The 25,785-nt window shown below is 35.1% G+C and overlaps 1 protein-coding gene across 4 annotated transcripts in view; it reads right to left on the bottom strand.

Moving 5' to 3' along the window:
- The window catches only part of SEL1L2 (SEL1L2 adaptor subunit of ERAD E3 ubiquitin ligase), a 166,851-nt gene extending 148,762 nt beyond the window's left edge, over window positions 1-18,089 (bottom strand). For 3 of the 4 annotated variants that reach the window (XM_056813864.1, XM_056813865.1, XM_056813866.1), the window contains exon 1: window positions 17,931-18,089. In XM_056813864.1, coding sequence (XP_056669842.1) covers window positions 17,931-17,988 — 58 coding nt within the window. In that variant the 5' untranslated portion in view covers window positions 17,989-18,089. The remainder of the gene's footprint in view (window positions 1-17,930) is intronic. The other variant, XM_056813867.1, reaches the window with a different exon arrangement.
- Between the last annotated feature and the right edge of the window lie 7,696 nt (window positions 18,090-25,785).

The raw sequence follows: 25,785 nt of genomic DNA, 5'->3' as shown, positions 1-25,785 counted from the left end.
TCCTAAGGGTTCTAAGATTGCTGTCCCAATAAGACCTCTTCCTCTGAGGAGAGCATTAGTTGGGTTGTTAGGCTTGCTATGGTTTTCATGGAGACTGAAGGTCCTTTTGCCTTTATGACAAGCATCATACCACAGTTAAGAGAGCTACTCTTATTAGCCTGCTTCTTTTAGCATCCAATTCTTTGTTCCATAAGCCAAATATTAACTTCTCCTTTACTTTAGTCAAGTTTGTTTTATTTCTAAGTGCTAATGTAACTAAAATTTATTCTGTTCTGCTATATCTATTTTCCTAATCAATTAGTAAATATATTTTGCCATGTTTTGTTTCTGAACAGTGGTTGAAATAATTTGATGCAGATTTTTAGGAACAATTCTCCTTTAAAAATAGCTTTTCTAAGATAATACATCATTCGTGTCAAGTTTATGAAATTATTTGATAAATTTTACTTATATGTAATATTAATTTAAAAAAAACTATGATAACTCATTTCCTGAACAGGTACATGCATTTGTGGTACCCAAATTTTATATGATTTATCTTCTCTTCCATATTATTATATTATTTTATCTAATTTTGGATAATTGGCCTCATTTATGATTATCACTTCTTCTCAAAAGTGTAATAAGTTTGTGCCTTAAGGGCAGGTTATAATTTTTCTAACATTATCCTTAATATTATGGCCTCAGACTTAAGGCACTGAGTGATTTTTATCACTGTTGGTACCTGGTTTATCTCATTGCTGAATTTTAATACTCAGCAGTAGTTTTCTTCTATAGTTCCTTTCTAAATTGGTAACTGGTACTTTTCCTTTTGCAAGTCAGCTACTAACAGATCTTGCTTCAAATTTAGGTAAATGTAACCCCAAATATACAACTTTTTTCAATAGCAAGTAATTTGTCAATTGAAGAGGAAAAGAGATAGAGAAATTCAATTAAATTAACAAACTATTTTTAATTGAGTGATTGTAAAGCATTTCAAACATATATGCAGGACATCTCAAAAGTCTTAGTGAAGTTTTAACTTTAATAGCTATAGCATGGTAACAAGTATTTAATTACTATAGCTTAAAAGCTATTAGAGCTTACAGCTGCACTAAGACTTTTGGGATACCCTGTAGCTATATCTGAAGTAATTTATCAATGACTCATTATAATCTATTAATGCTTACAACTGCACAATGACTGTTGGGATATTTTGAAGTCTAAATAAAAAGATTTGATACAATTGAATAATTGTGTTGTGCAGGATTATAATTTGAAAAAAAATTGGTTGGGAAAATAAAGACAAGTGAAAAACCATGTGGGAGGTAGTTACCTGAATAAACATATCAGTGGTTCTTTACCTCTTACTACTAATGGCCTATTTCCTCATTAAGTCTCTCTCCAGGTTTATAAGAAGTCTAGTAAGTATCAATAATTGAGATTAATAACAGTGCAGAAAATGTCTCTGTAATCGACTTTCTGTCCAGCAACCTATATCTTCTCTCACTTTTGGGTTAACTTCACCTCCTTATCCCCAAACTATAAATTTATAGGTGTGGACCAAAGCTATTGAAAATGGCCAGCGCTGCCCTGGGATCTTCGAGTGACATGTGCACAAGGGGAAGCAGGGAGAGTGGCGGCACCTTCCACTGATACACATGGAAGAGGCTGGAAAGGCTGCTTCAAAAGTAAAATGATCATGTATCATAGAGGTGCCATGAGGAGATTTGGAGCCTGCATAGACATTCTGTAACTGGTTCCATTCTACTAGACAGTGGATTGTTCTTGTAGCTGGAACTAGGAGTTACATTCAGAAACTCTTGGTCTTTCAGAGCCATCCCCTTGGTTTGACTCTTTGCTGCCTGGCTGCCTTCCAGGGAGAGAAGGAAAGACGTTTCAGGCCTCCCTGTCTGAGGATATGGAATAATATTTTATATTTCACTGTATGTGGCTTATGAATACGAGCCTCCATCCCTTGACTTCGTGTTCATTCTTCTTTTAGTTTAAGGAGCCTGGCAAGGGCTAACTATGACCTCAGGAACTTGGAGAGATCAATAGAGTGAAGCCAGAGTACTGTCCCAGCCAGTGTTCTGTAGAAACCGTGGATTCAGCATCAAGGCCTCCAGGGAAGAAATGGCCTTTGACACCTAGCACATCAGTAGTGGAGACAGAGGCTCCTCTAGTAGCTCTATCTATGAAGTCAATTGCTTTTGGAGAAGTGAATGGATATTAGTTAAATAGATTTGATATTTTAATTACTAGCAGCTATTATTGGGGGGAAATACACTAAATAGGAGTAAAGCATTAGAGAAAGTCAAACCCATGCCCTTAGGGATGATAGCAAGCTAACAACAATAGGTAGCATTTAAAAGGCACCTTAAGGTGTACAGAGTACTTTACAAATATTCTTATTTTGTCCTCACAAAAATCTCCAAGAATTAAGTGCTTTTGTCTTTATTTTGCAGTTCATTATTCCTTTCAGCACAACAGTATTCCAACACCATCAGATTCCACAACTTGTTCAGCCATTCTCCAATCAATGGACACCCCCTAATTTTCCAGTTTTTTGCTACCACAAAGTGTGGCTATGAATATTTTTACGCAGGACTTAAGAGAAAGAATGCTATCCACATCCAGAGAAAGAACTGTGGGAGTAGAAACACAGAAGAAAAACATATAATTGATCACATGGCTTGATGGGGATATAATTGGGGATGTTGACTATAAATGATCACTCATATTGCAAGTATTAATAATATGGAAAAAGGTTTTGAACAATGATGCATGTAAAACTCAATGGAGTTGTTTGTTGGCTCCAGGTGGGGGAAAGAGAAGGGGAGGGAAAGAACATGGGTCATGTAGACATGGAAAAATATTCTAAATTAATTAAACAAAAATATTTTAATTGTCTTTGAGGGCACCACTATCAGCCAGTATATACACAATTCATATTCTAACATGTCCAATCAATTGCCAAGTATTGTTGATTTTATCTCCACAACATCTTGCATTCTGTCACCTTCTCTCTATACATGTGGCTATTACCTTAGAGAGACCCTAATCACTTCTCCAGGATTATTGTAATAATTTTCTCTGAGTTTCAGTTCTTAATTGCTCTCCAAACCATTCTCCACTCAACTGCCAGAGTGATAGTCTTAAAGCAGAGGTTATGATCTCAGAGGTCTGACCATGTTACTCTCTATCTTAGTAATGTTGAGTGGCTTTCAATTACCACTTAAGGACAAATACCAACTTCTCTGATTGACATTTAAAACTTTTCACAAACTGGTTTCAGTCTAGCTTCCCAGTCTTATTATATAATACTCTCCTTTGCAATCTCCATTCTCTGATTAATCTAGTCTCCTTACTATTCTTCACAACATGCTTCATCTCATATTTTTGTGCCTTTGCACTGGAAATTTCCATATCTGGACTATACCTCCACTTTATATCTATGTCTTGGAAGATCTAAGTTCTATCAAAGCTCAAGTACATTTTAAACTTCTCACATATTACCTTGCATTTATCTTGTATATCCTATATCCAAAGAGAAAGCATGGCATAATGAACAGGTTGTAGACTGTGAACTCTTTGAAGGTAGGGACTTTTTTTTTGTCTTTGTTGCTCTATAACCAAGACTAGTTCAAGCCAAGTCATCAAGCACTTATTGTCTACTCTGTGCCAGATACTCTGCCAATGGATCAGTCAGGAATAAAAAGAAAAGTTAAAAATATAATCCCTCTTCTCAAAGAGCTCACAATGAAAATAACCAGGTCCAAACAAGATTTACACAGAATAAACTCAAGGTAATTCCAGAGAGAGTTAGATATTATCATTAAGGAAGACCAGCAAAGACTTTTTGCAGAAAGTAGGATTTTAGTTAAGAATTTTAAGAATCTGGAAGATAGGAGGCAGAAGAATGGAGAGAAAGAATTCCAGACCTAATTGGGAGCTGGAGTGCAACAAGTTCAGAATCACCAGATTATAGTGTATGTGGAAGGATGTAAAAGTATGAGAAGACTGAAAAGGTAGGGAAGGACAAGATTATGAAGTGCTTTAGAAGTCAAACAGATGATTTGGTATTTGATCTTGAAAGCAATTGGAAGATACTGAGGTTTAACAAATAAGAAATATCATAGTCAAGACATAATAGGCATTTAATAAGTGCTTGTTGCTTGACAATAATCTCGATTTTAAGAGTTGGAATTGTATACATTTAAGAGTCATGCATAAAGGTATTATGTAAAACCCATGAGAGGACAGGACTTAACCTCTATAATATGGGTTTATATTTAGTTCTCTAAGAGACAAAAGAATTTCCTCATAACAATTCTGTGAACAATAATAAGAAGTATTATTATCCCGACTTTATAAGAGAATAAATTGAGGTTGTTTTAGGCAAATGACTTGCCCAGAAATCACACCTAGTAAGTACTAGTTAGCTCTCAAACTTAGATCTTTGGATTCTAAGGCCAGTGTTCTTTCCTCACTTTTATACTGTACCTTGACTCATATATACAGGCCCATGAACCTCAGTCTTCTAATATAAACTTCTGGTCTGATCCACTGTCCCCAACTTGATCTCTTTTGTTATTGAGTCAATATCTAGCTATCACCCTTGTATTACCACTCTCATTCTGTCTCATTAGATCTTCCATTTTATTCTTCTTTTTCCTTCATTATTGTCCTCAACCTAGTTCAGGCCATTATTGTTTCATGCCAAGGCTAGTATAATAACCTCCATCGAATTAATTTTATTCTTTCTCCTCAAATCCATATATACAACTGCAAAATGAATTTTTCCTAAGCATTTCTTTCATCATGTTTCTCCTTTGCTGAATACCATAAATGGCTCTTTAATGCTTACTAGGTTGTGAAATTTGAATCTGTTACCCTGAAAACTACAATTCCCAGCAAAACTAAGATTCCCAGGAGCCCACACACTTCCTGTCCTTATGTGCTGACTTAGACAGGAGATAAATTGGGTGGAGTTCTGTGTCTACTTCTCTTTCTTTCCTGTTGGCAGTTTTGGAGGAGTGGGGATTTTTGAGCAGGTAGATTAACTTAGACACGTGGTTCTACTTTGTCAGATGATAAACTTTAAAAATATAATACATGAAGTATTTGGATATTAATTTAACTCTTACATTATGGTGACCATGAAGGGACAATTTTGTTTAAGTTCATATATTAATCTAATATATAATGTTCCATTATTTGTACCACCCCATATGACTGGACTGGAGAAAATATCATTGTAAAAATCCAGAAAAAAATTTAATAATCTAAAAACAATTATTAAATTGATTTTAAAGGGCCTTCTGGAATGAAGTGCCTATTACATTATCCACCTCTGCATTTATAAAAATCTGAAGTTATTTTTACTATTATAGTCCTCACCTCCAAAATACAATGAATGGGACATATAAAAGACATGCCTTTAGAGCTGTTACAGTTTCATGCCAAAGGAAGGAGCAAATCCAAAGGGTTTGATTACCCCATGATGGGTTATAGTCTTATACCAGAGATGGGAAAGTGAAGGGATATGATACCCCTAAATGGCCCCCAAGAGGGAGCATTTACACCAAGATCAAAAACCATGAGCTTCAGTGCTACCTGAGTTAATCCATGTGTTTGTAAACACCCTCCCTAGGGAGGATTGTATAATTGTCACAAAATTCTAGTTTTATAAATGTTTTTCTTGTTTGAGAGTAATTTTAGGATAAGAAACTTGTTACCTCCCAGAATCTAGGAAGTGAGCTGCTTGGAGAAGGCACCATGGAGATGCCTACAGAAACCTCACACTGCACCAAAAGATTCAGAATGAATTTTGGGTTGTAGTGAAATTGAACTGTGGGGGGTGTAACACATTTATTTTGTATGTATACTCTTATGCCAAAGGGGATGGACCCCTAATTGGCTTTTTGTCAGTGTGCCTAGCAATCATTGGTTTTGTTCTTGTATCCTTTTATCCACAAATTATTTTAATTTATAAATTGGTTATTTTTACAAGATCCATTGGGGAGACTAGTCTTCCAAAGGATCTCAGGGAGGTTGTGAAATTGGAATCTGGTACCCTAAAAACTACAATTCCCAGCAAAACTACAATTCCCAGGAGCCCACTCACTTTCTTTCATTATCTGCTGACATAGACAGGAGATAAATTGGGTGGAGTTCCATGTCTAGCTCTCTTTCCTTCCTCTTGGCAGTTTTGGTGGAGTGGGGATTTTTGAGGAGGTAGATTAACTTAGTCACATGGTTTTATTTTGTCAGATAATAAGCTTTAAAAATATAATACTTGAAGTTTTGAATATCAATTTAACTCTTACAGCATCAAGTCTAAATTCTTTTACCTAGATTTAAAGGCTCTCCAAGATGTGGCCCTATCCCTACATATCCAACATTATTTGTTATTATCTCCACAAGAAATATCCACTCTAATAGTTATGGATTATTATTTTTTTAAATTTCATTGATTAGTTTCTTTCATCAAAATGATCCATGGTGGGTAGTCTAAAAAGAATTTATGGAAAATTTCCCTCAGTGAACATGTCTTTCAAGTCTCTTTATGTTAATATACTGATTAAGGAACTGGTAAAATTTAGTTAGCTTTTAATAGGAACAACTGGAATTTAGAAATAGGTTTAATTTCTTAATTTCATGACTAGGCAGCTTTCTGTGTCAGATGATATTAGCTTCTTGTACCTGTCAAATGATGAAATATAGAAGGACTATTTAGTTCTAGACTAGCTTTGAACATTATCACAGACTTGTGATCTTAGGACCGAAAATAAATGGAGTTTTAGGATTTAGAGAATGTTAATAAATTTGAAATTATTAATATCCTATAGTGCTTTCACTGACCAATTTTTGTGACTGAATTTTTGGCTTTCTGAAGTTGTTTGGCATTCTATTAAATATTTAATTATAAAAATTAATATGACACATTTTTCTCTTCTGTATTTAAAAAGAGTATGATTTGCTTTTTCTGAGTTAAGTAGGCTTATTTTTAAGTATAGGACAATATAATAGAGGACACTAGGTTTGGAAAAGAGAGTTTCTGAATTGAAATCTTTCCTGGGAACCTTACTTTTAAGACCTTAAGTAAGTCAAGTTATCCTCTCTTATCATATTATTTTTTTTTTGTAAAACTAGGATAATTATACTACCAATTTCACAGGATTATTGTAGGGATAGATTGAATCAAACATGTAGAGTTCTTCACAAACTTATAAGTGATATATAAATGTTAGCTATTATTAAAGAGTCAGCAAAGTGACATTGTAGACAGTGTTGGATTTGGGGTTATGAAGACCTTATACTTTGCGAGTGAATGATTCTGGGATGGCAAGTCACAACCTCCAAGCCTCAATTTACTTATCTCTAAAATCCAGATTATAATATCATGTATTTTACAGGATTGTTGAGGTCAGATGAAATATCATTTGTAAATCACTTTGTAAACTCTGAGACTCTATAATCACTCAATGAACATTTTTAAATGTCTGCTTTGTGCTTGACACTTTAGTAAACAAATGAAAGGCAAAAATGCAGTTATTCTCAGTAGAATGAGAGTGATAACACAAGCTCTCTACAGGATGAATTGGAAATAATCAGCAGAGGGAAGGCAGTAGAATTCTGGACTGGGAAAAGATTCATGTAAAAGGTTGGTTTTCAGCTGAGACTTGAAAGAGACCAGAGAAGTCAGGAGGGAGAGATAAAGAAGGCTACACCAAGCATGGGGGACAGCTAGTGAATATGCTCAGTGTTGGGGGATGGATTATTATATCTACATGTTAGTTATTTCTACAAATATCATATGATCCCACAATAATTTTAATTTTCATACCATTATCATTATGTTATTATGTCAGTAGGATATCTATCTTATGGCTATACCTACTTCTTTCCTTCCTATGTAGACATTGTCATAATCTGGGCTATTTTTTTTGGGGGGGGCATCACATAGGATGATACCTTTCTTATGATTCCTATGCTTTCTTTGACCAATACCCAACAACAAGATCACTGATCCAATGTTGTAGGTCCTAGCATAAGAAAGCCTATATTTAGATGGCTAGGTATATTTTGCCAAAATATTCATTAAGTTTTTCCTGCTTGTGTGCCATGGTTGTTAAAGAACTGGATTTGCAAAACTATTAATAAGCACATGAAAAAGTGTTCTAAATCTCTTATAATCAGAGATGCAAATCAAAACAACTCTGAGGTATCACCTCACACTTAGCAGATTGGCTAACATGACAGCAATGGAAAGTAATGAATGCTGGAGGGGATGTGGCAAAGTCGGGACATTAATTCATTGCTGGTGGAGTTGTGAATTGATCCAACCATTCTGGAGGGCAATTTGGAACTATGCTCAAAGGGCGATAAAAGACTGTCTGCCCTTTGATCCAGCCATAGCACTGCTGGGTTTGTACCCCAAAGAGATAATAAGGAAAAAAATACATGTACAAGAATATTCATAGCTGTGCTCTTTGTGGTGGCAAAAAATTGGAAAATGAGGGGATGCCCTTCAGTTGGAGAATGACTGAAAAAATTGTGGTATATGTTGGTGATGGAATACTATTGGGCTCATAAGAATAATAAATTATAGGAATTCCATGGGAACTGGAATGACCTCCAGGAAGTGATGCAGAGTGAAAGGAGCAGAACCAAGAGAACATTGTACACACTGTGGTACAATCGAATGTAATGGACTTCTCCATTAGTGGCAATGCAGTGATCCTGAACAACTTGGAGGGATCTATGAGAAAAAACACTATCCACAGGCAGAGGAAAAACTGTGGGAGTAGAAACACAGAAGAAAAACAACTGCTTGATTACATGGGTCAAGGGGATATGGCTGGGGATGTAGACTCTAAATGAACATCCTAATGCAAACACCAACAACCTGGAAATAGGTTCTGATCAAGGACTATGATAGAGGCTGGCACTAAAGAAAAATGCCAGACTGAAGAGTGAAGATGTGAAATTGATCACCTCGATGGGGGAGGGGCCCCAGGAGTAGAATCCTGAGGAGAGAAGACTGGGAGAGCTTGTGAGGGTCTCTCGATCTTGAGACATCGAGGAGAGAAGGTGAATAAAGACTTTCTCCTGAGGATTACCCACTTTTCCTGCTGGTGACTGGAAATATTTCTCCCCAACACTTCCCAATTAAAGGGACTTTCTGAAGAGAAACCTGAACAAACTTTACCTCAGCTCCTGTTGCCCAGGGGTGAGTCAACCTGACTTTCTCTCAGGGGGGCTCAGGCTGCCAAGGCCTGAGTTCCCCCCAAAACTTGAGGAGGGAGGGAAAAGGGTTTAGATAGAGATGGGGACCGCCTTTTCCCACTTTCCTTTTCCCACTCTTCCCTGCCCATTATTCCTTTTGTATTATCTGATTGAGTTAACATTAAAAGTTATCTGTTCCCCAAGCTGATGTGAGCAAATGGATCAAGAGGAGACCTTTTGGTCTCGAGTAGTGTAGTGGGGACAAGAGGGACAAGAGCAAATTGGGGAGAGCAGCTTTAACTAAGGAGGGAAGGCAGAAGGGGGAAAATCTTCAAACCCTCTCTCCTCTCTCTGAGCCAACCCATTATAGCTGCTGTCTCCCCAAAACCCCATTTTGTGGGAAAGGGGGTTCTAGTTATTTCTCCCTCTCTCATACCGTGGTACAAGCCTATCCTCAGTGGACATTCCCTTCCTTTTAAAAAATTTTTTTTAAAACAGGACACATGTAATACCCAGTGAAATTGCTCATCAGCTACAGGAAGTGTGGGGGTAGGGGAGGGAGGGAAATAATATGATTCTTGTAACCAAGAAATAATGTTATAAATTGACTAAATAAATTAATTTAAATTAAAAAAAAATAAAGAGCTGGATTTGGAATCTAGAAGACCTGGTTGGTATTCTCCCATAGACATTTAGTAGATATATGGTCTTGGGCAAGTCATAGAATTATAGAATCATGGTTTAGAGCTGGAAAGGAACCTTCTAGATTACTTAGCCAAACCCCTTCATTTCACAGATGAGGAAACTAAGGACAAAAAAGAAAAATGACTTGTTAAAGGTCACATGGCTATTAAGAAGTACAGTCAAGATCTAACTTAGATCTTCCCGCTGCTTAGCATAGTTCCTGGAACAAAGTAGGTTCTTAATAAATCTTTATCAATTGATTATTTATAAAGGAATACTCTGGTAAACAAGATAGTAGTGTAAATTCCTCTTCAATTTGGCATTTAAAATTGAGTATTCCCTACTGAAGGGTACTGAAGTAGCCATTCACCTAATAAAAATAGGTCTCTTATTTTCTTGACTCGTATCTGTGACTTATTAAAATGGACAATTGACCACTTTCGATATTTGGAAGTCTGAATCACAGTTTATAATATAGAAACATGCAGAAGATGGAAAATAAGTCCAGGTTCCATAAGATGAATATAAATTTTTTTCAGTCCAATGAAAATAAAGTCATATATAAGAAATACTAAAGTTCAGAATGAAATTGAGACTGGCTACAGAAGCTAAGAAAGCAAAAAGGAGACTTTCAAAATGCTGTTTTGGGAGAAAAGAGAGAATAATAACAAAATAGTGAATAGGATCTTTGCTTCAGGTTGGACGGCTAAATGGAAATAAGGAAATAAGAAATGGGGTAGATTTTTTTTTTTGGAAGGAGATAGAAAATGGTTTTAGTTATTTGCCTAGCTATTAACAACAATGATACTCTGCTAGCAAGAGTGGAAGTTGACTGGTTAAGTAGGCTGTTCCATATTTTCCCCTCACTACCAGCACAGTAAATCCTAAACCAAATTTATTATCTCCTACTCCCACACAAGTCATCTCTTTCCACACAATTTTCTTGTCATTGTCAATGGAAGTCTGAATTCCCAAGTTACTCAGGCTCAAAACCTTTGAATCATCTTTGACTCATTTATCTCTTTCTATCCTCTATTATCCAACCAATCAACAATACTTTCAATTTTTTCAAAGTATATTATTATATCCCTTCTAACCTCTTCATTTTCATTACTACTACACTATTCCATAGCCTTATCTCCATTAACCAATATTATTCTAACAGAGTTTACTCAATCCAACCCTACCCTCATTCTACATTTCATTGTACTTAGACACAGGAATTCTTGAATGATCCCATACAGAGCACAGTCTTTAATGGTGGGATGTTAGATTGGAAAGAGTTCTCTGCTGAAGTGTCCCAGGTCTCCCTGTGCTAGACATTTAAAAAAATAATTTATTTGGATTAAGGCATAGATTCCATATGTATTAAATTCTAATAGGCTAGAATATTGAATCATGTCTAATTAGATGCAGTTTAATAGGAAATATAAAATCTTATACTTGGGTTGAAAATCAATTTTATAACCATAAAATGAGGATAGTATGGCCAGCAAGTATTTTTTTTAAAAAACATTTAACCATTTTAGAGAACTGCAAACTTCATTAGATTGCAAGCTCCTTGAGGATAGAGACAATCTTTTCCCTCTTTTTGCATCTCCGGTGCTTGGCACAATGTGTGGCACGTAGTAGGTGCTTAATAAATATTTTAAATAAGTCAGCAGTGGGATACAGCAAGTAGAAAACCTAATACAATCTTGCTTTGCACTGAAAGTAATCATACTCAGAATGAGAAAGGTAATAGATAGCCCTACTGGATTCTGCTTGGGTTAGATCACATTTGGAGTACTATGTTTAGTTCTGGGCACCACATTTCAGGAATAACATTGAAAAACTGGAAGACACCAAGTGAGATGGCCTCTTAGGTTGCTTCCAATTATGAGACTTTTGTAATGCCATAAAATAACAGTTGTACCATGTCATTTCCTTGACCAAGACCATTTTCTACTGAATCAAGGCCCAAATCCTTGGCCTTAGTCTATCATATGGCCCTACTCCACTTCTCTAACTTTATTTTCCTGGAAAAGCAATGTAGTATAGTGGATGGAGGATGAGACTTGTAACCAATACCTGGGTTCAATTTTGCCTCTGAAATTTATTAGCGTTCTGATGCTAGGCAAGTCATTTGACCTTTGTGTGTCTTAACTTTGAAAGACTTTAATAACAAGTCATTTGTTGGTTGTGATCACTATGTTTATGGAAGGAGTTTCCACACCAGAAGTTTTTCAAGCTGACAAAATCATCAATACTTTTTATATTCATATATTTTCCATTGCAGGACCCACTGAAAACCAGATTGGTCTCCACTATGTCCCCTGAAATTACCATGCCTTCTCTCATGTTTCCTTCACCTGGAATACCATGCTTTTCCCACTCAGGATATATATTTTAATTATTCTTCAAGAGCCAGCTTGAGTTCCAGTTCTTCCATATTGGTGTCTCTTAGTATTTCAGCTCTCACAAATCTCTCCATTCTCTTTAGTGCTGTGGGCAAATTAAAAATATTGGGGCCAGGAGTCCAGACAAATATGAACAGGAAGATGGTAAATGTGATCCCTTAGATTGTTGAATTAGGTAGTCATTCAGTATTAATGATGGAGGGGAAAAGCAATAAAAATACCTGAATGATTCAAGATTAAGTGAATACAGAGAATTAACTAGAAACATAATAAGAGAAGGGAGAGAAGAAATAATTTTCTCATTCTTTCCCTTCAATCTATGGTGGATTTGTAAGATGTTATAGAATAGATTTAATGACTAGTAAAAATTAAACAAAACAAAAAGATGTTGATTTAGATGCCCTAGGAGGCATGGAATTAAAACAAAGATAGTTGTGAAATAGAAGCAAATCAATATACAATTCTTTAGAGAAGATATTTTTTTTTCATTTTGTCTTTCCTCAACACATTGCTCAGTGCCTTTCACATAATGGTTGCTTAATTAATCCTTGTTAGATTAGATTGGGTCAAACTGGATTTATCATTTACTGTCCCAAATACTGTAATTATGCTTCTTTATAATAGTATTCTATCATCATTCCTCTTGTTTTTCTAATCCTTTTCAAGAAACATGCTTCAGAAGAGTCCCTCCCTGTGCTTATTTCTATTCTTTTATCTCCCTGTTTCCTATAGTTGTAAAAATAAAGATTTGAGGAAGTAATGAAAGGTGAGAGCCACCCACATTTTACTCTGACTCCAAAGATCATTCAGGATCCTATTAGCATTAGCAGGAGCTTCTCTTTTAAGTTGTAGAGCAATGCCTGCTGATATTGCTCTGGCTCTTCCTTAGGTCTTATGTTCTCTGGCCTTTCTGCTTCCCCTCTCTAGGTCTGGTAGGGGCCCTGACACTGTTACTAGGCAACAGCTTCCTGACTTTGAACTATGGGAGATTGATGAGGAATTTGCCCCTCTCAATTTGGAAGCAAAGCTCATATGGGTTGAGTGGGCAACAGAAGACAACTGCAGTAAACTTTCAATTATTCTTGTTGGAGTTTATGACAATTCAAAAAGAGAATTATACTACAAATGAGAGGAAAAACAAAGACTAATTCTAGCGAGCCAGGGTATTGACATAATTTAGTGACTACACTTAGAGAATTATAGCTCCTAGGGTATTTTCCTCCTATCAGCTGAGTAGCCCCAGTTCAGGATACTCTACCGCCACATTCACTTAAAATTGTAGCCCCCAAACTCCCATACATGTGTTTGCTTTCCTCTAGTGAGTCAGATACTGCATTAGTTCAATGAAAAAGGCATTTTTGACAGAATAGCATAGTAAGAAAAGGAACAATAGAACTTTTCCTCTATTAGTCTAGGGCTCACTCTTCCACAAATGCACATGTAGGCATTGGGCATCATGAATGAGTGCCACATGGATAGAGAATGTCCATGAACAGAGCACACGTGTAGAGGGCCACCTCAAAGCTCAGACACTTATGAAAACCAGTGTCTTCTGGTGATGTTATTGGATTGCTCTCACTGGCCTGGTTTTTGGCAGCTTATGGCTTCTCCATTAGGTTTTTGCTCCTTGTTTTTCCACTTTGTCTTGTGGTGATGACTTATCTTCCAGCCCATTGCTCTTCTGGTTTAATGGCATTTCCACTGGGATTATTACTATGATGACCTCATAGTGACCACTGGCACATAGTGCTTAGCTAAGGGTTGTTTTGGAACAAGAAATCTCTTCTGGACTTTGCTCTCTGCTATGTACTCCAAGTCTCATAACTTTAGGACCTTAGTTGCTCTCTAAAGTCAACAAGAATTTTATTGTTCAGTTGTTTCAACTGTGTCTGACTCTTCAAAACCCCATTTGGGGTTTTCTTGGTAAAAGTACTATAGAAGTTTTCTACTTCCTTTTTCAGCTCATTTTAAAGATGAGGAACTGAGGCAGACATGGCCAAGTGACTTGTCCAGGGTCACACAGTTAGTATCTGAGGTCAGATTTGAACTCAGGAAGATGACTTTGGTCCTGGCACTCTATCTACTATGCCACCTGGCCACCCAACAAACATTTATCAAGTGATTACTATGTGCCAGGCAAACAAACAAACCAAAAAAAAATGATTGCCCTTTCTTTCTAGGAGTTTACATCCAAATAGGGGAATACAATGCATAAAAGGTAGTGGAAATGTGGCTTGAGGTGAGGAATAGATATAGAAAATAGAAGGTAAAGGCCAGAGAATGAAGAGGTTGGTCTGGGCCCTTTTTAAGAATGGCTACTATTCTTTTTCTCTCTTTTTTTCTAGGTAATCTCTCACATAATAGTTTTTATGGCACATTCTTTGGAGGAGATTCTATCTCATTCTTTGGAGGTCAAACAACTTGTTCCTCGGATCATCCAGTTCTCTCCTCTTTAGAAAGTCTCAAATCTATTCCTAAACTCTAAATGAATAGCTCTCCTTCCTTTCTTTTCTATGTCACATTCTCCATCATTCTGAGAAGGGCCAAGGCTCTCTTCCATGCAGGTCCTGATCTCCACAACCAATTTGAGATATGAGCAGTCAAGATTGGGATTTTTTGCTTTAAATCTCAAATGGGTATTTGAATCATAAGCTTTTGCCTGTGGGAGGAGTCTGAGGTAGATGAGGTAATCAGTACAATGGAGATTAAGGAAATGTTGAGGATTTGGGAAAAACTGAAGGTGTGTTCAAAAGACACACCCAGAAAAAGTTGCAGTAGGTTGTGTTAGAGCTCTGTAAAGACACTTATTTCACACATTATTGAAACATTCTGAAAGGGAGGAAGAAACAAACTTCCATGGAAAGTTTTTTGTTGAAATGGCTTCTAAGCAAAATCAAGGAAAATGTGTCAAAATAGGCAAAATTCAATGAAGAAAATGATGATAATTAAGTGAAATAAAAATAGCAATTGAGTTTAGCAATAAAATTGCATATCGTAAGTAATATGTAAGGTCAATTTTGCATTTAAATATAGCATTACATGTGTAGAGAATAAAAGTTATGTTAAGTGATAGTACATGAAATGAAAACCTTTTCCACCAGCATCTTCTCCTAACCTTGAAGGTAAACATTTTATAAGCAAGTTTATTTCTTTACATTCTTTCTTATTATCTATAAATATATTTATCTGTTATTTATGAAGTAAATTTTCATATTTAAAAGCCTACAAAATAAAAATTCATGTATTTTTTGAAGGGGACCAGAACAGATTAATTGCATTTCCATTAATTTAAATGGAAAATTCAATTTGACACATGAGCAAATTGAGTTATGAAATTGGCCATGGAATGAATTAAACTTGTGCCTCAAGGTACCTCTATCTATCTATCTATCTATCTATCTATCTATCTATCTATCTATCTATCTATCTATCTATCTATCATCTATCTAATCTATGTATATGTGCTATATATCTATGTAATATATATTAACTTTACATTTATTTCATATATGCATATCTATACACATACTTGCCTTCTATTTTAGAATGTAAGCTTCTTGTGAATAGGGATTTTTTCATAAATCATGTCTACCCAGCACAATAACTGTTCAATTTATTCATGAGATATAGGCAAGTTCTAGAGTTTGATCACAGTAGAGAAATAAAGGAACAGGTAGACTGATATAAGTAGATATGGTAACCTTGAACCCAGGAGATTTAGAATCCTAATGATCCTGGAGCCAAGTCAAGAGGATTCAATAGTTTTGACTCTGCTTTGAAGTTTACAGATCTCTGCTGGTTCACTGAGAACATGCTGAGAGAAGGGGAATGACTGACAATTTTTACCCTTTGAAGTTATTTTCTGGGAGACTTATCCCATCCACCACCTCAAAAAGTATATTTGTATACATTGATATACATTTGTATACAATGATAGAGAATGATTCTACTATTTGATTTTCTTTTGTTATTTATTCACCTTGTGTTTATATATATTATGATATTAGATTGGTAATTCTTTCCTGGTCTGATAATAAAGTGTAGCACTGGATGGGAGTTTAGGCTATCAATGACTTTTTAAAACTTTATTTTTTATTTCCATATTATTTTTGTAATTGAATAATCTTATGAAATAACACCCAAATAAACAAGTGATAAATATTATGTTTTCATCTGCATTCCTACTCCAATAATTCTTTCTCTGGAAGCATACAGCATTCTTTTTCATAAGTACCTCACAATTATTCTGGATCATTGTATTGCTGTTAGTAGCTAAATCTATCACATTTGATCCACAATATTGTTGTCACTGTGTACAATGTTTTCCTGGTTCTGCCTATTTCACTCTGCATCAATTCATGTAGGTCTTTCCAGCTCTTTCTGAAATCATTCTAGTCATCATTCCTTATAGCAAAATAGTATTCTGTCACCATCATATACCACAATTTGTTCAGTTATTTCCCTAATGAGAAGCATCCCTTTGGTTTCCAATTCTTTGCCACCACAAAAAGAGCAGCTATAAATATTTTTGTACAAATTGTTCCTTTCCTATTTTATTTATCTCTTTGGGATATAGACCTAGTAGTGGTGTTGCTAAATCAAAGGGGATGCATTTTTCTAAGCCCTTTGAGCATAATTACAAATTTTAGGCTATGAGTTGTACATTTGATTAATTCCAAATTATCATACTGGATCTCTGAAAAGTAGCAAAAGGCTTCAGGGCCAGAGTTCTTAGAGACTTCAGAATTCTAGTTGTTATGTAAATGAAATAAATTAATAGTTGTCATTTGCATTATTGAAGTAGTTATAAAAGTGCAATATAACTTTTTAATGAGTGTTAATAGTGAAGGATAGTCTCATCTGCTTTGTTTTGAGAATGAGATTGTGTGCCTTAATTCTTATGAGTTGGGCTTTTCTTAGGGCCATTTGATAGGCTTACCTCCTTTTCTGTCATCAATGACCCCTGTTTATATCCCCTTTTTGGAATCCAATAAATCTTTAGCCTTGAGTACTCCTATGTGCCATAACCTAGGGATGGCTGTCTGCATTTCCGTGACCTGGAAGCAGGGTAATCACTTGAAGGCTTATTGAATTGTTAAAAAGTTGGGAAGCAAGATTAGAGAAGAAAATGAATTTTTTTGAAGCCAGGAATTTGTTAGGAAACTTTTAAATTGAAATCCCAGTTTTTTTTGTTTTTTAGATTAATGAAAAATATACATATGGGCTCATATGTTTCCCTAAACCTTCAGTACTTTTTCATCTTTTGCCTCCTAGATTTTGTTCTTAGGGCTTCAAAACTGCCTCTTCTCCTCAATGTTCAATTCCTAAAGTCCTAATTAAACATTATAACTTGTTCTAAGCTTCTCCATCCATTCTATGAAACTTTTCTTAAGGTTTTTTCTCATCCTACTATTTTTTGGGTTTCCCTACAGATGTTCTTCCTGCCCTATTTACTGTTGTGAGTGTTGCCTCCCTGTTTATTAATCTTTTTTTTTCTTGTCGTTTTCCAAGAAAGGAGATAGTTAGGATACATTTATTTCTGATTTCTTAGTCTATCCTCCATCCATTCCAGTAATATAGTTACAGATAGGGCAACAATCCATGAAGGTCTCAAGTAAGGAATGAAGAACCTACTTTTCACTATGACCTCAAGAATCATCCACATCTCTATCAACAGGAACAGGAGCTTCATCTTTTCCTGAGCAGCAGCACTTGGACCGCCACTGCTCTTCTTCCTTCCACAGGCAGATAAGAGACTGGCCCATAGGCTTTTTCTCCCCAGGTATGTGGGGTCTAGGCATGTTGCTAAGCAACCATTCCTGACTTCTGAGCCAATGGGATCCCAGGAAGGCACTTTCAACCAAGAATGAAAGTGACTTGGGTATGTGGTAACCATACCAAACCTGCTACTCCTCTGGATGAAGTGGGTGGAAGGATCAAAGGTAGGAATTGTCTTGTGAATGATGATATCCTGTATGTTCAGACTTGAGTGCTTCCATTAGCATGGCTTTTATTAGTTAATGGAAATTCTTATTTTGAATATAGGGATGTTCATTAACAGTAAAGCTGGGAAAACAGCAAAGAACACTAGTCACACTGGAGTCAGAAGACTTGGGTTCAAATCATGACTACGGTTCTTTTCTACTTATATGTGACATTAGGAAAATCACTTAACCTCTATGGGTCTTAGTTTCCTTATCTGCAAAGTGAGGAGGGTTAGACTAGATGCCCTTTAAATAAAGCCCTTTTCCAGTTCAAAATCTAACATCCTATAATCCAGTGATCTGAACATATCCTGCAATTATCCTATCTGAATTATGAGATATGGAGATGATTAGGTCCTTCCTACTCTTTTCTAGATGAAAACTTTTATTCTCTTCTCTAAGTTGCTAATTTGCTGAGGTGTTACTGGAACAAAGGATAATGAAATCAAAGCCAAAAATAACTTTTTAAGCCTGAGGACTTCCTTCCTACTCCAGACATCCAGCTGGACATTTTAGCCAACATTAGGGTCTACTCGGGGCAGCAGCAGAAACAAAAAATGTATATATGTGTGTAGATTCATATATATGTCTACATATGTATGCACATATCTATATATATTATATACATGTGTTTATATATTATATACACTTAGCATAAGTGGAACATCATTCTTTTTTTATACCCATGTCATATAATTTTAAAACATATTTTTCCAATTATATATAAAATAATTTTTAACATTTAAACAACCTTGAGTTTATTTCAAGTTCCAAATTCACTTTCATCCCCTCCCTTCTGGAGAAGGAAAGAAATCTGATATAGATGATACATGTAGAGTGATGTAAAACATTTCTATGTTAGCCATTTTGTGAAAGAAAACACCAAAAATAAAAAACCCAAACAAAATAAAACAAAAATAATATTCAAACTAAAAACATTTTTTAAAAATATGTTTTAATTTGCATTCTGGTTCTCTTAGTTCTTTGTCTGGAGATGAATAGCATTTTACCTGATAAGTCCTTCCATATTGTCTTAAGTCACTGTATTACTTAGAATAGCTAAGTCATTCACAGTTGATCACCATTTGATATTGCTTTTACTGTGTAGAAGGTTCTCCTGATTCTGCTCACTTCACTTTAAATCAATTAATTATCTTTCCAAGGTTTTTTGAAAACATCCTACTTGTCATTTCTTATAGCACAAGAGTATTCTCTTACAATCATATACCAGAAATTGTTCAGTCATTCCCCAATTAATAGACATTCCCTCAATTTCTACTTCTTTGGCACCACAAAAAGAATTGCTGTATTTTCATATATATAAATGTTTATCCCCTTTGGTTTTGTAATGCTTTAGGCATGGTTCCAAACTGTTATCCAGAATGGTTGAATCAACCCACAACTCCATCAACAATGCATTAGTGTCCCTATTTTTCCACATCCCCTCTAATATCTGTCATTTTCTTTTTCTGTCATATTAACCACTGATAGGTATAAAGTAGTACCTCAGATTATTTTAATTTGCATTTCTCCAATCAATTTATTATTAAATTAAATATTAGAGCATTTACCATGGATAGCTTTGATTTTTCTGAAAATTGCCTATTTATATCTTTTGACCATTTGTCATTTGGGAAATATCTTTATAAATTGGACTCAGCTCTCTCTATATTTGAAAGATGAGGACTTTATCAGAGAAATTTGATATAAAATCCCCCCCCTCCAATTTTCTGCTTTCTTTTAATCTTAGTTGCAATGGTTTGGGGTAAAAACATTTTAATTTAATGGAATAAATTATCTTTTATATCTTGCTTTTCTCTTGATCTTTTGTTTTATCATATATTAGATTCTTCTTTATCTATAAATTTGGTAAGTAAACTTCCAGGTGTGGAATCCTTTTCTTAATATTTAAGGAATGTAGTTAGTTGAAACATTTTGGACCTGCAGAAATTAAATTCAATATACATTAAACACTTATTATATGAAGATCAGGAGAGGCCATAGTAGTATTGGATAAAAAATGGGTAAGACTTGTAATTTGGATTTCTTTTTTCCAACCTCTGACACTTACTGCCTGTGTGACCCTTGGCAAGTGACTTAGTCTCTTACACCTAAGATAACTCTCAGACCAGAAATTGCAGAAAAGTTATGGATCTGTTTTATCTTTATCTTTGGATAAAGGGGGGTTGCTCATTTGAAGCTTTTCAGAGATCTATATATATGTATATAGTATATAAAACACACCTTTATTCTTAAGGTACAATGATATTTATTGAAAAATGACTGACCCTTCCCTTAAGGAGCTTATGAGACTTTATAGTGTTTATATGAGGAATAAAAAACCAAATGTGTACCATATTTAAAACTATAAATTCTCCTTAAGTTTTATAGGATTATTTTCTCATCCTTTCAGGCTTATGATCCTAAAAGATATTTAATTGACCTTATTTTTCCAAGTGTAACACTCCTTTATAATTTGCCCAAACTGAATTCATTCTTCTGCTCTCCTGATTTGTCTTTTCCCTATTCAGTATCAATTTTTAGCAATGTTGGCATCATAGTCAAGATAATATTTATTGACTTGACATTGTGTTAGGTGATGTAAATTATCATAAAACAAAAACAGATTTCCTCTTCTCAAATTATGGAATCACAGATTGTCAGAATTGGCCTCAGAGGCCACTTGATTCAACCAATTCCTTAAAAAATAAGTCCTTGAAATATACACAGTTAGGAGGAATGAGGCCTCCTTTTCCCTCCTCTCCCAAAAGAAGGCCATTGAAACACTTTTTAAAATGAACAAGATTACAGAGGGAAGTTCAGAAAAAATAGACTGTCAGGAATATTTGAAAGCAAGGGTGGAATTTATTATATATATTTTAAAATAAGAATTATGAAATGAAAACTCATGGCTTCATATTCAATTTTCTTTTTTGTGTTTAAATTTAGAATACATTTTTAAATAAATATGCCCCAAATGTGATAATTAGATTTTGCTTAAATATCTTCAGTTAGGAAGTTGAAGCACTTCTTCATAAGGTGACTAATTGTTAACATAATTGAATTACCCAAATTATTAAGAAGTTTTTCCTTACATTAAGTTTAAAATTTCCTCATTCCTCCTTTTATTCCATTATAATCTTTTTACCCTAGGGTTTTTTTCCCCTCTGGGGACAAGTAAATTTTTTTTCTTACATTTCAAGCTTTTCAAGATAATCATTTCATTTTTAAAATGGTTTGTAAATAATTATACATTTTGGCTGTTGTGTTGAAAATAATGAACCTATGATATAGATAATGCAAGGATTTTACATTATTTTGTTGCACTTTGCTTTATTGTGTTTCCCAGATATTATTTTTTACAAATTGAAGTTTTGTGATTACCCTTCCATTTTCCAAATTTAAGCAGAAAAAAGATGCAAAAATATTTTTAATATAAAACAATGTTTCCATTTCATACCTCTTGCTTAAAAAAGTATGTGATTCTATACTTTCAAATTGTTGTGATTGTCTATTGGTGTCAATAGCATGTGCTCATATATCTCTATGTCACATTTGAGTAATTCTCACTATATTTCAAAATTTTCATATGTTATGGTGATCTTTGGTCAGTGATCTTTGGTGTTACTATTATGATTATTTTGGGGCACCAGGAACCACACTCATGTAAGACAGTGAACTTCATTGATAAATATTTGTATTCCAACTGTTTCACTGACTATCTTATAGTTCCCTGTCTCTCCCCCTCTCCTTGGGTTTTCCTATTCCTTGAGACACAACAATTTGGAAATTAGGCCTACTAATAATGCTGCAATGACCTCTAAGTGCTCAAGTGAGAGAACAAGTCAATCTATGTGGGAAAATTCCTTGTCTTTATTTTTTAAAATTGCTATAGTGATCCCACCTTTAGCAACCACCACCCTTATCAGTTAGTATCCATCAGCACTGAGGCAAGAATCTTTCATCAACCAAAATATTATGACTCCTTGAAGGCTCAGATAATAGCATTTTTAGCAATAAGTAAAATAAAGTATTTTAAAATTAAGGCATGTACTTTTTTAGATCTACCATTGCACACTTAATAGACTACCAGTGTAACTATAACTTTTATATGTACTGGGAAACCAAAGAATTCATGTGACTCACTTTATTTTGGTATTTACTTTATCATGGTTGTAAGGAACTGGATGTGAAATATCTCTAAAGTATGCCTGTATAGATGAGGAAACTAAACCTCATGGGTTGAATGCTATGCTCATATACCAAATATCATTGCTGAGCAGGGAAGTTTAGTAGAATTAATGAATGAATGCTAGATTTGGACCCAAGAAGCTAAACTTTGATATGTATTAGCTGTGATGAGCAAAGTTAGTCATTCAGCTTCTTGTGCCCTTGGTTTCTTCACCAGTACAGGTTGTCATTAAGTCATTTTGTGGAGCCAGAGACCACTACCAGTTATTCCAGATCACCATGGAACTTATATTATCAGAGAAATAGGTAGTATTACTTTGCTTAAGAAATAGGTAGTATTACTTTGCTTAAGACTCCTTATCTTTCCTGTAGATTCCCAGAGGTCAGAGGCTGTGGATAACTGAAATGCTGAATATATGATAAAGAATTGCCAGACCTCAGCCAGAATGGAAGCAAAGATGGCATGGCAAACTTCTAAGTGGATATTCTGAAGAAAAGAGCAAAGTGACTCTTGAATTCCTGACTTTTTTGGTGAATTGGCAGACTTGTAACATATGGCATGTGAAATGTCCTATCTATATGTAGTCTCAATGTTTCTGTTTGCCCTTCCATATATGTATCCTGGGCTACATGCATATCCCTCTATGTATTATCAATTTTTGTGCATTATGAAAGTGTGGAGTCCAGATTTATGAATAAGTTGTTTTCTTGTTACTTTTCTTGTTACACTATTTCATTAAATGTCTTTACTCTGACTTTTGCCTTTTGCTAATTAATTATCAGCTGATACTGCTAGATACCATTCTGATTCTGTTCAGAAATAGTGTTGGATGAGTCTCATGCTTATCCAAAGATTATGTGAGTTATCCTAAATGGACAGAAGTTCTGAGGAAATTCTGAGCTTTTAGTAGTTCCCTTACAGAAGATGACTAGTCTTCTCTCAGCTCTACTTCCCTTTGGGTAGTCAGGCAGTGTGAATTATTGTGATTTTCCCCAAACAGAATTAATTCTAGAAACCCTATTTCTAAAAAACCTTGTTTCTCACTTGATTTTGCTTAATTTTACTGAATAAATTTTATTTACTGTTGATTATATGACCTTGGTATATTGGAGATGCACTCCAGGTGAACAGATAGAACATGCTTAGATAACTATATAAAGTATTTTACATTTGAAATAGAATCTATATAAAGACAATTAAATAATACGTAATAAAATATCTGTGTGGCTGTTGCCCTCCTAGCTTTGCTCAGACAGTAATATACAGACCATTCTTTAAGTCAAAGAGTACTTCCTGACTGTATTTCTTTAGTTCCCCATGACTGCATACCCTGAGCAGGGAAAGGAATATTAAGTTTGCATCTAATGTTTGACTTATCCATTAGAGGAAAACAGAAATTCTAGATACAGAACCTTTCAGGACAAGGCGTCTGACTCAGGATTTGGTAGTAAGTGTAAGACTTTTATTCTCTTTCAACTAATGCTTTTCTTAATTTAGTATCTATTTGGTGGCATTGACTTCCCACTGGTATCTCCCTGACCTTGAGACTGAGAAACCTCTCTTACTTTTTCTTTGTGTAATTTCACAATATTCACTCTTGCTTTTCAACCTCTATAAATCATTACTACTTCATAGAATTTGGGGGTGGAGAGATTTAGACTGGGCTGTAGAGGATTGTCATACTTGTGAAAATAAACACAATGATTAGGCTTGTTGGCTCTGGTTTTGAGTAGATGATTTCTTTTTTCTTTTTTTTTAAACCCTTACCTTATTGATCTTGGAATCAATATTGTGCATTGGTTCCAAGGCAGAAGAGTGGTAAAGGCTAGGCATTGGGAGCCAAGTGACTTGCCCAGGGTCACACAGCTGGGAAGTGTCTGAGGCCAGATTTGAACCTAGGACCTCCTGTCTCTAGGCCTGGCTCTCAATCCACTGAACTACCCAGATGCTCCCAACAATTTATAATAAAGTACTTTGAACATGGGACAAGCCTCTGTGAGTTGGAAGAGTTCCCTCATATTCTACATGTAGCTGTAGTATCCCCTATTAAATCTCTCTACAAACTCATACTCATCCATTGGAATCCCCAGAAAAGTATCAGTTGACTATACTAATCTTAAGGTCCAAATGAACATTCTGAGGGCCTGAGTTTCTAGTATTATCACAAATCCTGGATCCATGTGCCTTCCATTAATTATCAACCAATAGCCTCAAATAGCCTTTTAGCAAAAGTATTTACTAAAATGATCTAGTAAAAACAATTGGTACACATTTTCCCTTCTGCTTCCCATTTTCCCCTTCTCTAAGCCAAGTCTGTGGCACATTCTTTGACAAGTATATTTAGTGTCCAGGGAAAGTGTGGACTCCAATTTGGAGCAAAATTGTAGTGAGACCCATTAAACATCCCTCTGGTATATCTCTTTCCCAGGCTCCAAAAGTTAGGATCTTTAAAAAGTTTATAGGCTGCATTTCTTTCTGGTACAAAGTATCCTTTTCCTTGAGGATGACTTTCTTCTCAATCAATTTGTTCTATGTATCTGCATTAGTCTGTGTTTATTGTAAGTATGTGCTCTATGTGTTTCATTCTTTTCCTGGCTCCTTTTAGACCAGTCTTTTTGATTACACAAGTCAAATTTAGGTGCAGGGAGAGAAAGGGAGTCAAGCAAAGAGCTATACCAAAGGGAAATTTATTTAATGGGTCTCACTACCATTTGACTCTAAGTTTGAGTCTATACTTCCCCAAGATTTTGTATATACTTGTAGCAGAATGTGCCATAGGTTTGAGAAGAGGAAGGAGAAGGGAAGATGTTGGGTACCAATTGTTTTCTACTAGATCATTTTAGTAAGGATCTTTTAGGGTCTGGAGTTCACCACCATTTGACCAGTCCATTGATGAATTGAACCCAATACCATTCTTTTTATATATTGCTCAAGAAGTATAATTTGATCTCAGTCAATTATAGGAAGTTTTCCATGTGGTATTATCTTGTCTTTCATCCAGTTCCCAAAGTCTTGTTTTCAAAAGGATTATGTAATTCCTTTGCAAATTAACGTTGTTTTGGCAAAGTTCATTGTCCCAAATCCTGGATAGCAGTTAGTGACTTAGAAAGGTTCATACATTGTCCTTTTCCAGTGCTTTGTATTGAAGAGTTTCAGAAAAGTCTATGTGGAATAGTTCATAAACAAATGGGAAAATAACATTTATCCATGCTTTCAAACATATGGTCATACAACTTAAAAAACAGAAACTGTTCTGCAAAATTCTAATAGTTGCTTCCTTTGTTGATTTTTGCACAAAGACCTTCCTTGATCC

This window comes from Monodelphis domestica, chromosome 1 (assembly GCF_027887165.1).
Source record: "Monodelphis domestica isolate mMonDom1 chromosome 1, mMonDom1.pri, whole genome shotgun sequence".
Classification (NCBI taxonomy): domain Eukaryota; kingdom Metazoa; phylum Chordata; class Mammalia; order Didelphimorphia; family Didelphidae; genus Monodelphis; species Monodelphis domestica.
The sequence above is the reverse complement of the archived record's forward strand: the minus strand, read 5'-3'. Positions and strand labels throughout refer to the sequence as shown.